Source organism: Mirounga angustirostris, unplaced genomic scaffold (genome assembly GCF_029215605.1).
Source record: "Mirounga angustirostris isolate CCGP_5_RB_7025 unplaced genomic scaffold, mMirAng1.0.hap1 SCAF_1, whole genome shotgun sequence".
NCBI classification, from domain to species: Eukaryota; Metazoa; Chordata; class Mammalia; order Carnivora; family Phocidae; genus Mirounga; species Mirounga angustirostris.
In genome coordinates this window covers 65,301,968-65,321,088 of record NW_026991709.1, presented here as the reverse complement: position 1 = coordinate 65,321,088, position 19,121 = coordinate 65,301,968, and the positions used below count along the sequence as shown (strand labels likewise).

Here is a 19,121-nt window from a genome sequence, read left to right as displayed (position 1 = left end):
TTAAATGAAAGTTTTAGTAAATAGAGATATAAAATCATTAATCTAACATTAGAAAACTAGAGAAAGAAGAGCAATTTAAACTTAAAGCAAGGAGAATAAAAAATAGCAAAAATTAGAGATTTGAAACAAACAAAAATTTGAGAGAATTAATGAAACCCAATGCCGGTTCTTTGAAATGATTAGTAAAATTGATAAACCTCTAATCAGGCTAGTCAAGAGGGGGAAAAAAAAAGAAAACACAGATTGCCAATATTGGAAACAAAGGAAGATGACTGTATTAATTCCATGGACATTAAAAGGATCATTAAGGAATATGATGAAAAATTCTATGTCCACAAGTTTGGTAATCTTGGTAAAATGGACTAATTCCCACTAAACTAAATTCCTACTAAAACTCACACAAGAGAAACAGATAGTATGAATAGGCCTAGATCTATTAAAGAAACTAAATCAGTAATTAATAACTTTCCAGAAAAAGCACCAGGCTGGAACATGTTCATTAGTTAATTCTACTCAACATTTAAGGAAACAAATTTTACCAATTGTCTACAATGTCTTTCAGAAAATAGAAGCAGAGGCAATACCTCCTAACCCATTCTTTGAGGCTAGCATTACTGTAACACCAAAACTAGACAAAGACATAATAGTAACAGAAAACTATAAACCAATGCATCTCATGAACATAAATGAAAACATTCTCAACAAAATATTAATAAATGGATTCCAAACATGTATAAAAAATATTTTACACTAAAACGTAGTGTAATTTATTCTAGGTATGCAGGTCTAGCTCAATATTGAAAACTAATATAATCAATCATATCACCAGTCTAAAGAAGAAAGAACATAATCAATAGATGTAGGAAAATCATTTGAAAAAATCTAATATTCATTTCTGAGAAATTCTCAGTAAACTAGGAATAGAGAGGAACTTCTTCAACTTGATAAAGAATATCTACAAAAATCCTACAGCAACATCATCCTTAGTAATGAGAAACTAAATGTTTTTCCCCTAAGATCAGGAACAAGGGAACGATTCCCCTCTCACCACTCCTATGCAACATTGCATTGGAAGACCTAGCTAATGCAATATGACAATTAAAAAGAAATAAAATTTATTGGGAAGAAAGACATGAAATTATCTGTATTCACAGAAGGCATAATTATCTTATGTAAAAAATTCTGAAGAATTGATAAAAACAATATTATAAAACTAAAAAAGCAGTTATAATAAGGGTTCAAGACACAGGACAATTGCTATTAGTTACTTTTCTATATACCACAAATAAACAATTCGATTTGAATTTAAAAATATAATACTATCTATAATAACACTTAAAAACAATTAGAATTTATCTATTATATCTATTTAGATATAATTCTAACAGCCTATGTATAGGATCTATATGCATAAAACTTCAAAAATCTAATGGAAAAATCAAACGAAAGGATATTCTATGTTGATGGATTAGAGGACTTGATTTTGTTAATACATCCATTACTCTCAACTAGATCTACAGATTGAATCAATGCAAACTTAATCAAAACTTCAGAAGGTTTTTTTGTGTGTGTGTAAATACTGACAAAATAATTCTAAAGTTTATATGGAAAGGCAAAAGACCCAGAATAGCCAACACAATACAGAAGAGGAAGGAAGCAAGAGAGGGGGAGAAAAAAGGAGTCAAGGCAGTAGGGAGGGGGAAAGAGGTGGGGAAGGAATGGGGAGAAATACAATGACAATAATAAAGTCGGAGGACTCATACTAGCTAATTATAAGATTTATTTCAATGTGATTATAATCTAGACAGCACTGTACCAGCAAAAGAATAGAAACACAAATCAATGGAATAGACTAGATAGTCCAAAAGTAGACACACACAAATACAATCAACTGATTTTTGACAAGGAGCAAAAGTAATTCATTGAAGAAATGATAATCTTTTCAACAAATGGTACTTAAAAAATTTGACATCCATATGCAAATAAAATGAATCTAGACACAGACTTTACATCTTTCACAAAGATCAAAATGGATCATAACTTTAATGTAAAATGCAAAATGACAAAACTTCTAGAAGCAAACACAGGAAAAAATCTTTAGGACCTGAATTTGGCAATGAATTTTAAGATAAAATACCAAAGCACATTCCATGAAATAAAAAGTGTTAAGTTGGACTTCATTAAAATTATAAACTCCTGCTCTGTAAAAGACACTGTTAGGAGAATTAGAAAATAAGCCACAGACTTAGCAAAATATATGCAAAGTACATATCTGATTAGGGTCTTTTTAAAAAAAAGATTTTATTTATTTATTTATTTTAGAAAAAGAGAGAGGAGGGAGAGAGAGAGAGAGAGAGGGGAAAGGAGCAGAGGGAGAGGGATAAGCAGACTCCATGCTGAGCACAGAGCATGATTCAGGCCTCAATCCCACAACCTCAAGATCACTACCCAAGTCAAAACCGAGAGCTGGATGCTCAACTGACTGAGTCACCTAGGTGCCCTTCCGATTATGGTCTTGTATTTGAAGTATTTAAAGAACATTTATAACTCAACAATAAGAACACCACCAAATAAAGTTTAAAATTTCCCATATAAGATGGAAAATAAGCATTTGTAAAACTCAACACAAGTTTACAGCACAAAGAATGAAACTTAGTGCATATAAATTTTTAAAATCACTTTTTAGAATTCAGAGGATCCCAAGAGGGAATGCAGACTATAACAAAATAATTTAATTCTATTACAAATGTATGAAACCACCTCAATAAAGAGAGTTGAGGGAAAGGTGCTGACCTAAATAATTATGAAAATGAGTGCAGTCTGTAAGACTAAAGACAAAAAGAACTGTACATAAACAATATATTCTAGTTGATAAAGTTGCTTCCAACAGGGATATGGATTAGTAACTCTGATACTGATATACATGGACACTGGAACTGAAAAATTAAATAAATGGATAGTAGGAGTCAAGTTTCTCAGTGTTTGAATGGAAATTTATACATAAACAAGGGGAGGAATGACCCATATGGTAATGAATTACAGTTGGAAATATCAAGATGAATTCACATTTTGATGGGAAGATGTAAGGTAAATTCACATTTATCTTAATATAGATACAAATAGATAATATTTATAAGTATTTGTAGATATTTGTATAGACATGGTTTAGTATAGACACATATATTTCCTTGCTATGTTAGGTGAGTGGGCCTAGAAGCAACAATGTTCCAGTAGCAATGAGCACACCTAGTATCCATATTTTGGTATCTAATGTAATAAAATGAAAATGGAGAAAAGGCTGATTTTAGCCTAGGGCCTAAAGTGTGTAAGATGAGTTTGAAGCAAGTAAGGAAGTATTTAAAATTTCTTAAAGCCTGTAATGATGGGGTATGCTAAAGAGACACAGGAGCCACTGAAAGAGCTCATGACAACCAAAATTGGAATAATAAGAGCAACAAAACAGTAAACTAGAATTAGATTATAACCCAAAGTGTGAAATAAGATTTTATGAGTCCATATTGCTACAAATAAATGATTGAATGAATCAATGAAAAAATATGTAAATAAATGGAAAAGAGATAAATCTCCTTTGCAAATAAATTCCAAATAATTTCTAAAGTTCCTGCCCTTACGGAGGTCGAGCATAAATCCCCAGTCTTTATATGCAGGCTGTGCATGACTCCCTCCAAAGAGAACAGTATGGAAAAGTAGAAGAAAGAGTAACTTTATAGTGGAATAACCTGACAAACACTACCTTAGCCAAGTGATCCAAGTCAGTATCAACAGTGTTAAATCATATAGATAGTATATACCCTTGAAATGATGAAATGGCACTTTACCTCTGTGATCACCCTCCCCAAAACCCATACCCACAGTCTAATTGTGAGAAAAACATCAAGTTCCAATAGAAGAGCATCCTAGAAAATATTTGACCAGGCAGCCCTCCAAAATTGTGAAAATCATTAAGAACAACAAATCTGAGAAACTGTTAAATCCAAGAGGTTCCTAGGAAGATATGACAACTAAATGTAACGTGATATCCTGGATTGGATCCTGGAATAGAAGAAGAAACGTAAAAAGGAAATGTGAATAAATTATGGACTTTAATAATAATGTATCAATATTGGTTAATTAATTGTAACATATATAAGATGCTAGTAACTAAGGGGAAATTGGGTGATGGGATATATGGAAACCATTTGTACTATCTTTCATTTACTCTGTAAATCTAAAACTGTTTTTAAAAACTAGTCTATTAAAAAAAATAACCCAATCAAAGAATGGGCAAAAGACACAAATAGACATTTCAATGAAGAGTTTATATACAGATGGCTAATAGGCACATGAAAAGATGTTCAGCAAAATGAGCCAGAAGGGAATTGTAAATTAAAACCACAATGACAGAAACACAATAGTGAGTCCTGAAATAAACCCCTATAAATATAGTCAACTGATCTTTGGCAAAGGAGCAAAGACAATACAATGGAGCAAAGATTCTCTTTAACAAATTGTATTAGAACAACTGGACATCCACAAGCAAAAAAAAAAAAATGAATCTAAACAAAGACCTTATGCTCTTCACAAAAATTAACTCAAAATGGATCACAGACCTGTACATAAAACACAAAACTATAAAACTTCTAGAAGATAACATAGGACAAATCTAGGTGACCCTGGATATGGTGATGCCTTTTTAGATGTAATATCAAAAGCACAATCCATCAAAGAAATAACTAATAATCTGGTCTTAATTAGAATTAAAAAATAAAAAATAAACCTTTTGCTTTGTGAAAGATGATGTCAAGAGAATTAGAAGAAAAGCCATAGAATGGGAGAAAATATTTGCTCAAGACACATTTGATAAAGGATAGTTACCCAAAATATAAAAAGAACTCTTAAAACTCAACAATAAGAAAACAAACAACCCAGTAAAAATGGGCCAAAGACCTTAATGGACATCTCACCAAGGAAATATACAGATGATAAATAACCATATACAAAGATCCTCCACATCATATGTCATTAAGGAAACACAAATTAAAACAATAAAGAGATATCACTACGCACTTAGTAGTATGGCCAAATCTGGAACAGACAATACCAAATGCAGACAAGGATATGGAGCAACTCTCTTTCACTGCTGGTGGGAATGTAAAATGATTAATTGTTATGCAAAATGATGAATAGCCTCTTTCAGTGGCTCCTGTGTCCCTTTAGCATATCCCATCATTATAGGCTTTAAGAAATTTTATTTTTTTGTCTTTGTCTCCTTTTACAGTTTTTATTTTATTTTTTATTAACATATAATGTACTATTTGTTTCAGGGGTACAGGTCTTTCATAATTCACAGTTCCTAAAGAGGAACTCTCTTTCACTGCTGGTGGGAATGCAAAATAGTACAGCCACATTGGAAGATAGGGTAATTTGGCAATTTCTCAACAAACTACACACATTCTTATCATAGCTTCCAGTAATTGCACTCTTTGGTATTTACCCAAGAGTTGAAAACATACGTCTACATCTACATGTCGATGTTTATGGCAGCTTTATTCATAATTGCCAAAACATAGAGACAACCAAGATGTTGGTCAGGAGGTGAACAGATAAACTCACTATATTCAGATAATGGACTATTATTTAGCAATAAAAAGAAATGAGCCATCAAGCAATGAAAATAAATGGAAGAACCATAAATAGATATTATTAAGGGAAAGAAGCCAATCTGCAAAGACTACATACCCTGTGATTCTAATTATATGACATTCTGGAAAAGGCAAAACTATGAAGACAGTAACAAAATAGTAGTTACTAGGGGGTGGATTGGGTGCAGAGATGAATGGGCAAAGTAGAGTGGATTTTTAGGGCAGTGACTACTCTGTATGATATTATAATGATGGATACATGTCATTATACATTTGTCCAAATCAATGTCAATATCCTGGTTCTGAATTTGTACTATAGTTTTTAAAGATGTTACTACCATTGGGTGAAACTGGGCAAGGAGTACATGAGATCCCTCTGCATTATATATTATAACTGCATGTAAAATTATAATTATCAATATTTTATGCCCCTAGGCTTGAGAGGGGGCTGCCTAGGGAGGGCTGGATTCCACAAAAAAAATTTAATGAAAATAATTAAATTAGAATCACTAGTTATGACCAAGGTAAAATAGCCCCTTTTCTCCCTGGTCCTCTGCCTTACAACTAAAAAACCCTGTATATAACATAAATAACACATAGTTGGAAGCTGGGAAGATGGCAAAGTAGGAGGACCCTAAGCTAAGCTCATCTTGTCCCACAGGTACAACTAAATAACACTCACAACATAAATAACATCAGTATGAATAACCCAGAAAATGAGATGAAGACTGGCAGAACAAACTCCAAAACTAAATGTAGAAAACAGGCCACACTGAAGAAGATAGGAAGATAGGCCACACTGAAGAAGATAAAGACACAGATTGGGAGTGAAATGGACCATGACCTTCTGGGGTGGGGAGGGAGCTAGTGGCATGGAGAAGGGTAAAAAACAGGCTATCACGCTGGGAAGTCCACACATGGAAGAGGAATCCCCTAACATTTGGCTTTGAAAGTGAGAGGGGCCCAATCTTTTGAGTTCTTACAACCAGTGAGACTTAAAGCCTGGATTTTTTTAAATCAGCAGGCTCCACTCTTGGAGAGCCCAGAAGACATCAGGAAGTGAAGTCCCTGACCTTAAAGAGATGCCCGGCAGCCACTGGAGATAGAGGGTGGAAGCAGCAGTATGAAAAACACCAGGGGCAGACAGGAGGTAGAGTTATTTACTCATCTCAGAACATGGCCTGGAGAGGCAGGTATCATGGGGAGACCCTCCAGGAACAAGGGAGCTGGCAGGCACCATTTCTCTCCCCAGCCCCCCAGCATAGTCTAAACACATGGCCACTTGCAGGAACCAGCATGTCACCTACTCTAGCTACCTAACTTGTTTATACCAAGCCCCACCTACCTGCATTTCAGCAGATCTGCCCTTCCCAGTCATGCTTTCCTCAGTCCCAGTGCTGCAGGACACCTCCCCCAGAAGACCCCACCAAGACCTCATCTCCTGACCTGCACATTTTGTGGGGCCTCAGTTCTAGTGGCAGCAGCAGACCTCATTTCACAAGTGTGGGAAACAGAATGCCACAACGACCACTGGTGCATGTTCATTTAGACTCCGAGATCTCTGAGAAAACTTGAGATTGCAGGGTTAAAAATAACCCAAAAGGATCAGAGTGAAATGCCCTTGGGATGTGTGTGGTCTGTTCTAAAGTACACAGCAGAAGATATTTTGTAGATAGGAAGCCAGCTGTAAACAGCACACTGTGCATTCCCTTCTTTGTTTTCTTATCCTGTGTTAAGGTCTGAGTACAATGGTGTTTACAATTAATTGATCACAGCCAGTTACAGATTTCTTTACTCCTTCTCCACTCCCCCTGCTTCACTTAACTAACCCTGTGTACGTGGAATAATGTGCCTTACTAAGCCCCTGCTGTATCATTATAGACCTATGTCATTGTAGAAGGTATATTAGATTATGGAAAATAAACCTCAGCACCTTGGGTTGTTTGCTCGGGGTCCCCTGTGCCTCACTATACTGTCGTCTCTTTTTCTCAGTTCCTCTGCCGCCTCAGGTCCCCGATTCTCTGAGGTCGACACACAAGACCAGCACACTTTGTTAAAACATGCCATACCCAGCCAGGGACCAAACACTGCCCAAAACAGGCAAAGAGAGCTTCTGCAGATGACTGGAATGAAGGAAGAAGCAGCCAGGACTCGACAGCAAGGCACACACAAAGTCCATAGGAGACACTCCTGAAGTGTCAGGTCCCAGAGAACAGGAGACACTGCACTGCAGGGCACTACAGGACCTCTTCTTCATAAAGTCATTACCTTCAAGAGCAGGAGGCATAGCTGACTTTCCAAACACACAAAAACAGCAGGGTGTTAAACAAAATGAAGACAGAGGAATATGTCCCAAATGAAAGAACAGAACAAAACAACAGAAAGAGTCCTAAGCAAAATGGTTATAGGTAATGTGCCAGAGAGAATTTAAAGTAATGATCATAAAGGTACTCACTGGACTTGAGAAAAGAGTGGAGGACATCAGTTAGACCCTTAACAAAGAGATAAAAAAGAACCAATCAGAGATAAAGAACACAAAAAATGAAATTAAAAATATACTTAATGGAATAACTGGCAGGCTAGAGGAAGTAGAAAAATGAATTAATGACCTCGAAGACAAAGTAATGGAAAGTAATAAAGCTGAGCAAGTGAGAGAAAAAAGAATTATGCAAAATGAGAATAGACTTAGGAAACTCTGTGACTCCATCAAGCATAATAACATTCGCATTATAGGGATCCCAGAAGAAGGACAGACAGAAGAGGGGGAAGGAAATTTATTTGAAGAAATAATAGCTGAAAACTACACTAATCTGGGGAAGGAAGCAGAAATCCAGATCTAGGAGGCACAGAGACTCCCCAAAAAAATCAACCCAGGGAGATAGTTTTTATTTTTTTAGTTATTATTTTTTAAAGATGTATTATTTATTTATTTATTTGCGGGAGAAAGAGCACAAGAGCATGAGCAGAGGGAGGGGCAGAGGGAGAAGCAGACTCCCCATGGAGCAGGGACATGGGGCTCTATCCTAGGACCCTGGGATCATGACCTGAGCTGAAGGCAGACACTTAACCAACTGAGCCACCCAGGTGCCCCAGAGACATAGTTTTTAAAATGACAAAAAGTAGTGATAAAGAAAAAATTTTTAAAGAAGCAAGAGAAAAGGAGAGTTACATACTAGGGAAATCCCATAAGACTATCAGATTTTTCAACAGAAACTCTGCAGGTCAGAAAAGAGAGGCATTATGTATTTAAAGTGCTGAAAAGAAAAAAAATCTACAGCCAGGAAGACTATCCAGCAAGGCTATCGTTCAAAATAGAAGGAAAGATAAAGAGTTTCTCAGACAAACAAAACCTAAAGGAATTCATGACCACTAAATCAGCCCTACAAAAAATATTTAAGGGAACACTTTAAATGGAAAAGAAATATTAGCAGAAGTATAAAAAGGTGGAAGCATAGAATCAGTAAAAATAAGTATATCTATAAAAATCAGTCAAGGAATTAAAAAAATGAAAGGATGTAAAATATGACATCATATACCTCAAACATGGGTGGGAGAGGAGTAAAGAATGGATTCAAACTTAAGTAACTATCAATTAATACAGGCTGCTATATGAAGAAGATGTTATATACAAATCTAATAGTAACCACAAATCAAAAACTACTAATAGATATGCAAAGAATAAAGAGAAAGGAGTCCAAGTATGTCACTAAAGAAAGCCAACAATCCATGAAAGAGAGCAAGAGAAGAAAGGATCAGAGGAAAACTACAAAAACAATGACAAAACAGGTAACAGAATGGCAATAAATACTTATCTATCAATAATTACTTTGAAAGCAAATGGGCCAAATGCTCCAATCAAAAGACGTAGGGTGACAGAATGAATAAAAAAAAAAAAAAAAGACCTGAGGTGCCTGGGTGGTGCAGTTGCTTAAGGATCTGACTCTTCATTCTGGCTCAGGTCATGATCTCAGGGTTGTGAGATTGAGCCCTACCTCTGGCTCCATACTGGACATGAAGCCTGCTTAAGATTCTCTCTCTCTCCCTCTGCCCTTCCCCCCCACTCCAAAAAAAAAAAAAGGCCCATCTATATGCTGCCTACAATGGACTCACTTCAGACCAAAGACACCTGCAGACTGAAAGTGAGAGGATGGAGAAATATCTATCATGCAAATGGATGTCAAAAGAAAGCTGGAGGGACGCCTGGGTGGCTCAGTCGGTTAAGCGTCTGCCTTCAGCTCAGGTCGTGATCCCAGGGTCCTGGGATCAAGTCTCGCATCAGGCTCCCTGCTCCACGGGGAGCCTGCTTCTCCCTCTGCCTCTGCCTCTCTCTCTCTCTCATGAATGAATAAATAAAATCTTTAAAAAAAGAAAAAAAAAAAGAAAGCTGGAGTAGCAAACTTATATAAGACAAAACTGACTTTAAAACAAGACTGTAATAAGAGACAAGGACACTCTACAATTATAAAGGGAACAATCCAACAAGAAGATACGCAATTATAAATATTTATGCACTCAACATGGGAGCACCAAATACATAAACATAACAAATAAACATAAAAGAAGTAGTAGATCCTAATACAATAAGAGTAGAGGACTTTAATATCCCACTTACATCAATGGATAGATCATCCAAACAGAAAATCAACAAGGAAACAGTGGCTTTGAATGACACATTGAACCAGATGGATTTAACAGATACATTCACAACACTGCATCCTAAAACAGCAGAATACACATTCTTTTCAAGCGCACATGAAACATTCTCCAGAATAGACCTCATATTGGGCCATAAAGTAAGTCTCAACAAATTCAAAAAGAGCAAAGTCATAACATGCCTCCTTTCTGACCAAATGCTGAAACTAGAAATCAACCACAAGAAAATATCTGGAAGACCACAAATACACAGAAGTTAAATAACATGCTACTAAACAGTGAATAGAACAACCAAGAAATCAAAGAGAAAATCAAAAATTACATGGAAACAAATGAAAATGAAAATACAAAAAGCCATAACATATATTGCATTATTTGTTTCAGAGGTATAGATCTGAGATTCAACAGTCTTGCACAATTCACAGCGCAAAAAAAAAGAAGAGGATAGCAGGAGGGGAAGAATGAAGGGGGGGAAATTGGAGGGGTAGATGAACCATGAGAGACAATGGACTCTGAAAAACAAACTGAGGGTTCTAGAGGGGAGGGGGGTCGGAGGATGGGTTAGCCTGGTGATGGGTATTGAGGAGGGCACGTTGTGCATGGAGCACTGGGTGTTATGCTCAAACAATGAATCATGGAACACTACATCTAAAACTAATGATGTAATGTATGGGGATTAACATAACAATAAAAAATTTTTTAAAAAATACAAAAAGCCAAAACCTTTAGGATGCAGCAAAAGTGGCTCTAAGAGGGAAGTTTATAGCAATACAGTCCTACCTTAAGAAGCAAGAAAAATCTCAAATAAACAACCTAACCTTACACCTAGAGGAGCCAGAAAAAGAACAAACAAAACCCAAAAACAGCAGAAGGAAGGATATAATAAAAAATTGCAACAGAAATAAATGATATACAAACCAAACCAAACAAACAAAAAAAACAATAGGACAGATCAATGAAACCAGGAGCTGATTCTTTGCAAAAATAAACAAAATTCATAAACCTCTAGCCAGACTCATGAAAGAGAGAAGGAGAAAGAGAGAGAGAGGGAGAGAGAGAGGACTCAAACAAAATCAGAAATGAAAGAAGAGAAATAACAACCAATACCACAGAAAAACAAACTATTGTAAGAGAATATTATGAAAAATTATATGTCAACAAATTGGACAACCTAGAAGAAATGGATAAATTCCTAGAAACATATAACCTCCTAAAAGTGAAGCTGGAAGAAACAGAAAATTTGAACAGACTGATTTTAAACAAGGAGATGGAACCAGTAATCAAATAAAACTCCCAACAAACAAAAGCCAGGACCAGACGGCTTCACAGGCAAATTCTATCAAACATTTTAAGAAGAGTTAATACCTATTCTCAAACTATTCCAAGCAATTGAAAAGAAAAAACTTCCAAATTCATTCTATGAGGCCAGTAATACCCCGATATCAAAGCCAGATAAAGACCCCCCTACACATACACACACACACAAACACACAAAAGAGAACTACAGGCCATTATCTCTGATGAACATGGATGCAAAAATTATCAATAAATACTAGCAAATCAAATCCAATGGTACAGTAAAAGAATCATTCACTACAATCAAGTGGGATTTATTCTTGGGTTGCAAGCGTGGTTCAATATTCACAAATCAATCAACATGATACATCACATTAATAAGAGAAAGGGTAAAAACTATATCCTCGTTTCAATAGATGAAGAAAAAGCATTTGACAAAGTACAACATTTATTTATGATAAAAATCCTCAACAAAGTAGGTTAGGAGGGAACATACCTCAGCATAATAGACCTCATATGAAAAAGCCACAGCCAATATCATGCTCGAAGGGGAAAACTGAGAGCTTTTCCCCCTAAGGTCAGGAACAAGACAATAATATCCACTCTTACCAATTTATTCAACATAGTCCTGGAAGTCCTAGCCACAGCAATCAGACAACAAAAAGAAATAAAAGGCATCCAAAATTGGAAAGGAAGAAGTAAAACTTTCCTTATTTGCAGATGACATGACACTGTATAATAGAAAAACTTAAGACTGCACCAAAAGACAACTAGAACTGATAAATGAATTCAGTAAAGTCACAGGATATAAAATCAATGCACAGAAATCTGTTACATTTCTATACACTAATAATGAAGCAGCAGAAAGAGAAATTAAGAAAACAATCTCATTTATAATTGCACCCCAAATAATAAAATACCAGGGATAAACTTAACCAAGGTAAAAGACCTGTACTCTGAAAATTATAAAACCCTGATGAAAGAAATTGAAGATAACACAAACAAATGGAAAGATATTTCATGCTCATGGAGTAGAAGAACAAATACTGTTAAAAGATCCATATGACCCAAAGCAATCTACACATTTAATGTAATCTCTGTATTGAAATACCAAAGGCAGTTTTCACAGAACTAGAACAAATAATACTAAAATTTGTATGGAACCACAAAAAAAACCACCTATATAGCCAAAGCAATCTTCAAAGAAAAACAAAACTGGATGTATCACAATTCCAGACTTCAAGTTATATTACAAAGCAGTAGTAATCAAAACAGTATGGCACTGGCACAAAAACAGACACAAAGATCAATGGAACAGAAAAGAAAACACAGAAATAAACCCACAGTTATATGGTCAAGTAATCTTTGAAAAAGGAGCAAAGTATATATAATAGGGAAAAGACAGTCTCGTCAACAAATGATGTTGGGAGAACTAGACAGCTACATGCAAAAAAAATGAAACTGCACTACTTTCTTATACCATACACAAAAATAAACTCAAAACTGATTAAAGACCTAAATGTGAGACCTGAAACCATAAAAATCCTAGAAGAGAGAAAAGGCAGAATTTCTTTGACATCAGCAGTAGCAACATTTTTCTAGATATTTCTCCTTAGGCAAGTGTAATAAAAGCAAAAATAAACTACTGCAACTTCATCAAAATAAAATGCTTCTGCAGAGCAAAGGAAACAATCAACAAAACTAAATAGCAACCTACAGAATGGGAGAAGATACTTGCAAATGACAAATCCAATAAGGGGTCAGTATCTAAAATATAAAAAACCTGATACAACTGAACACTCCAAAATGGGCACAAGTTATGAAGAGACATTTCTCCAAAGAAGAAGAGGGCTAACAGACACATGAAAAGATACTCAACATCACTCATCATCAGGGAAATACAAATCAAAATTACAATGAGATATCACCTCACACCTATCAGAATAGCTAAAATCAACAAACATAAGAAACAACAGGTGTTGGAGAAGACGTGGAGAAAGGGAACCCTTGTGCATTTTTGGTGGGAATGCAAACTGGTACAGCCACTGTGGAAAATGGTATGAAAGTTCCTCAAAAAGTTAGAAATAGAACTATCCTATGATCCAGTAATCACAGAACTGGGTATTTACCCAAAGGAGACAAATATACTAACTCAAAAGGATACATGCTCCCCCATGTTTTTAGAAGCATTATCTACAATAGCCAAATTAAAGAAACAGCCACATCTATTGACTAATGAATGAATAAAGAAAATGTGGTGTGTGTGTGTATGTCTGTGTTTTTATATACAGTGGAATATTACTCAGCCATAAAAAGGAATGAAATCTTGCCATTTGCAACAGCATGGATGGAGCCAGAGAGTATTATGCTAAGCGAAATAAGTCATTCCTGAAGACAAATACCATATGATTTCATTTGTACACAGAATTTAAGAAACAAATGAGCAAAGGGAAAAAAAGAGAGAGAGAGAAAGACAAACTAAGAAACACACCTTAACTATAGAGCATAAACTGTTGGAGGTGGGAGTGGGGATGGGTAAAATAGGAGATGGGTATTAAGGAGTCACTTGTGATGAGCACTGGATGATGTATGGAATTGTTGAATCACTAATTGTACACCTGAAACAAATATTACACTGTGTGTTAACTACACTGGAATTAAAAAAAAAAATGTTTATGACTAAACCTAAAAAAATGTGGAAGACCTCAGAGAAATTTATACATGTTATTTAGAGAAATCAAAAAAGACTTAAGGAAATGGAGGGATATAACATATACCATGTTCATTGATTGAATGATTCAATGTTGTCATCATGAATGACAATGAATCAATATTGCCATCCCCCATCATCATGGGATATGTCAGCTCTCTTCAAACTAATCTACAGATTCAAAGTATTTCTTTTTTTTTTTCCTTCTTTATTGTGTAAATGGAGGGTTGAACCTCTTAATCTCATTTACCTATTTTGCCCACCACCCCCTTTCCTGGCAACCACCAGTTTGTTCTCTCTATTTATAAGTCTTGTTTTGTTTTAGATAGCACATGTAAATGATATCATATGGTATTTATCCTTTCCTGTCTGATTTACTTCATTTAACATAGTACCCTCTAGGTCCATCCATGCTATCACAAATGGTAAGATTTCATTCTTTTTTTATGGATCAGTAATATTCTATTGTGTGCGTGTGTGTGTGTATATGTGCGCGCGCACATACACACACACACACATACACATACCACATCTTTACGCATTCATCTATTGATGGACACTGAGGTTGCTTCCATACCTTGGCTGTTATAAATGCTGCAATGAACACGAATACATATATCTTTTCAAATTAGTTTTCTAATAAAAATCTCAGCAAATGTATTTGTGGAATTTGACAAGTTATTTCTAAAACTTAAGTGGAAATACAAAAGGTAATTTTAAGCAAGAATTAAAGTAGAATGGTTAATCAAACTGAAGACTAGTCACTAAATTGAATACTACATAACAATGAAAGTAATTAGCTATAGCTACATGCAACATGGATGAAATTTATAAATAGAACATCGAGCAAAAGAAGCCAAACATAAACAAGAATATATGTATGATATCACTTCTATAATTTTCCAAACAACAGGCAAAACTAATCTATAGTGTTTGAAATCAGGATAGTATTACACCTGGGGATTAGGTAGTGATTGAAAGGTAAAATGGGGGTTTCTGTGGGTCTAGTAATTTTCTGTTTCTTGATTCTTGTGTTTGTTAACATGGGTAAATTATTTCATGGTGTACACTTAACATTTACACTGTTTTTTTAATGTGTTTTTCTTAAGATTTTATTTTTAAGTTAGCTCTATACCCAGCATGGGGCTCGAACCCATAACCCTGAGATCAAGTTTCATGCTCCACCAGCTGAGCCAACCAGGCGCCCCTACACAGTTTCTTGATTTGGTAACATTTACACACACATCAAAAAGAAAAAAAATAAGGAAGTTTTTTATATACTGATAAGGAATGATCTTTAGAATAAATTACAAAGATAGTGAAACAAGATACAAAACTGTATAACATGCTATAATTTGTGTTACAGAAACATGTATATTCATATTTGCTTATATATACATAAGGCAAAAATTATGTTACATATAATTGCCTTTATGTGTACATAATAAATCTCTGGAAAGATATAGTAAATAAGTAAGCTTGCCTCCATTGATGGGGACTAAGTGTCCAAGGAACAGGAGTAAAAGATAAATCCTTCATTTTATATACAACTTACATCTTTTGAATGTCAAACCAGGTAAATACGTTAATTATTCAAGAAAATTTAAAAATAAACATAATGCAAATTACCTTTATAAAGCAATAGTATATTTTAAATTGGGGTTGTAAACTTCCCCAAAAGCCAACTCTGATGGATCAAGTTTGTTAGATAATTTCATAAATTATAGGGTTCTTAAAATATTCCTTCCCTGCAGCTTAGCTAATATTCCTTAGAAGTACTCTGATGATATCAAAGCAGAACACCACAAATAGAAAAAAATAACTCCGATATAATAAGTACAAATAATTTAATGTCTGTATGTCATAGACTATCTATTGAATTTTACTTGAAAACCATATAAAACAATTCTAAGTTTTTCCCATTATACAATTTATGATCAGTGATAGCAAGGACTATTAAGATGCCTAAAATATGAATGTCTTATTTTATTAATTTTCAGATCATGTAGCACAGAAATCAAAACAGTTGTTCTTCCATATTTAGCTTTAAAATCAGATTTGAAAGGAATCCAAGGATCATTCCCCAGAAGCAGCTGAAATATCTAAACCTATTTCTCAATAGTTACTGCCTTCAAAGAATATGAGACCAAAGGTTGAAGGTGCCTTATGAAAAAATAAATAAAAACCTAAAATGTATAGCATAAGCTATATAAATATATATATGGTACAAACATAAGGATATATAGAAATTTACATAGTTAACTGGCTAATTTAAGAAGGCTTAGAGTTCCAAAAGATGCTTGGTTATTAAATTCTCCTTTACAGACCTAAGCCTCCATTCACCATACATTTAAAAATATTTCCCTCCCTACAGTAAATTGTGATAGTTAATGATTATTTCAATTCAAGATAATGATAACTTTCAAATTTAAGATAATGAATTTATCTTTGTCAAAAAAATAGATATCATACTTTTGTAAGCATTAAAAGAAGCAATGCCTACAAATTTCTATGATTCTATATGTCCAAAAACTGTCAGCTTGGTTTTTTATGTTGCTAACAGGTAAATCCAAATCAATTAAGATAATAAAATTATAACTGAAAAACATCACCAGCAATTGTTTCCTTCCCCACCCCCCCAAAAGGGCCATAAAAGGGGCCAGAACATTTCCTTCAACATTCCAACTGTGAGGGTGAAAAACCTATTTTGTTCATCTACACAAAAGTGTAAGGCCAGATCTACTCAAATCATCGAAACAAACAAATAAAAATCTTACAAGCAGAGAAAGAGATAAAATCAATATGTCAATATCTGCATAGGTAATATTTTTAGTGATAAAAACAGGAATAGTACAACTCTTGATGATCTTTAAATTTTTTAATATCCTGAAATTTCTGCTATATTACTTTAAAATTTAAGATAAAATAACCAAAATTAGATCCAATCTAAATAAAGAAATTCCATCTAGTTTTAGCAGACATCTAAAATATAAATTTCCTCCTCTCAAAATATACTGGATATAATAAATATAATTGATGGTGAATCCTAAAACACTGTAGACATAACATTCATGAATATCGAAGGTTAATGATTTAAATAGTACAGTATGCACACAAGTGAAAAAAACTTCAGGTAAATAAAAGAATGTCTGCATAACTGCCATCGTTTTTCCTCACATACTTATAAAAACAGATTTACTTCTTTAAACTCTGTCCATATAGTGATGATTCCTTATTAAACTACTACCATTCAACAAAATAAAATAAGCACTATCTTGAGTTCTTAGCAGTGACTGCCTGCCTCCATTATTCACCTACCTCAGTTTGAATAGTACTTGCTAATCTGTGTAAATTTACTTCTCAGGGGTTTCTTTTTCTTTCATTAACATCAAATTTTACTGTGATGGCCCTTCTCATTCACTGCAAAGAGTTAGATTGTTTTCCAAATAATAAACAAATATCAGGTTATTTTCAGTTAAATTACAGAGACAGATAATGAAATACAAATTTTACTTATCTCCAGGGGGATTATCAGTTGAGTAGATGTAAATTATGTTCTAGGTCTAATTGACACCAACATTAGAAACATTAAAGTTTGGTAATTTGTTACAAATAAAATCTAGTAAATTTTCCCATATCCATTCATTTAATTTTCTCTTTCTGATTATTAATATTTCATTCTAAAATGGGAGAATTGAAATTCTGATCAAATTACCATCTTGGAAAACATTAAGCTTGTATGTGTAGTATTGCTCAACACCTAGTACCAACATTTTTGGAATCTAAAACTTTTGTCTCAGGGTTTTTTTTCATGTTAAAATATTTAAGCAAAAGAGTTTAGTGTAGGACATAACTGCCACGATCAAAAGGTGTAAAAAAACATTTAGTATTTACTTGACTTTTAAAATTTTAGGTCTGAGTTTTCAGCACCATGGCCTAGGGGGAAAAAAATGCATCACTGCTGCAGTGCCAGTTTATAGCAAGAACAGAAATGGTAGGAGTTCCCCATTAGATGATTGAATCTAATCAATTACGAATTTTCTATGAAAATAAACTACTATAAAAGCAAGCATAACATCAAATTATTCCAGGTATTAAGATTCTGAAAAAATCTAGTCTTTCAAAAGTTAACCTGAAACTTCTCAGGAAATACTTTTCTCATACATCAAGAAATTGTTTAACTCAGACATTCTTACCGTTCTCGGTTAAATTTAAGAGAATGAAGAATAGCTGGCCTTTTTTGTCTAAGATTCCACAAATGAAGGGTATCATCTGAACTTGCACTAACCAAAGCACCCTGAAACAAAAAAGAAGACAAAGCAAGTGAGTGACTTCCTTAAGAGTTTTATTTAAGCAAAAACAACAAGCTAATTCACTGAATTTTTCACTACTTGAAGAGTTATTTGTATCTATAGAACCTAGAAATATAAGGAAAAACAATTGTACAAACTTCAATCAGGAAGGCTAAGAATGCTGAGTAGAAGGAAGTGAACTACTACATATAGATTGGTCTGGATGACTAGCTCAAGTCATATGCATTTACCACTAGAGAGAATTAATTATTGTAAGTGTCATTAGGACTATTAAGGATTTTTGTATTTTCTTTGGGAAAAACTAAGTTTAATTTTCTTGTCTCTAATATTCACACACATACTATGTAGCTTCCAGAAAAGAAAATATCCAACCCAGTTTTAAAATTGCAATCTGGTCACATAAAAATTCATCATTTGTAAGGATTTTCTGTACAGTTGGAAAGTATATATCCTTTCTAAAAAGTATACTTGGTATAATTTATTTTCAATAGGTAACTTATTTCAAAA

At 34.2% G+C, this 19,121-nt stretch overlaps 1 protein-coding gene across 1 annotated transcript in view; it reads right to left on the bottom strand.

Moving 5' to 3' along the window:
• STXBP5L (syntaxin binding protein 5L) overlaps nucleotides 1-19,121 on the bottom strand; it is a 429,885-nt gene that overhangs the window by 276,904 nt on the left and 133,860 nt on the right. The window contains exon 5 of the mRNA XM_045902962.2: nucleotides 18,498-18,598. Within this exon, the coding sequence (XP_045758918.1) occupies nucleotides 18,498-18,598 (101 nt within the window). The remainder of the gene's footprint in view (nucleotides 1-18,497; nucleotides 18,599-19,121) is intronic.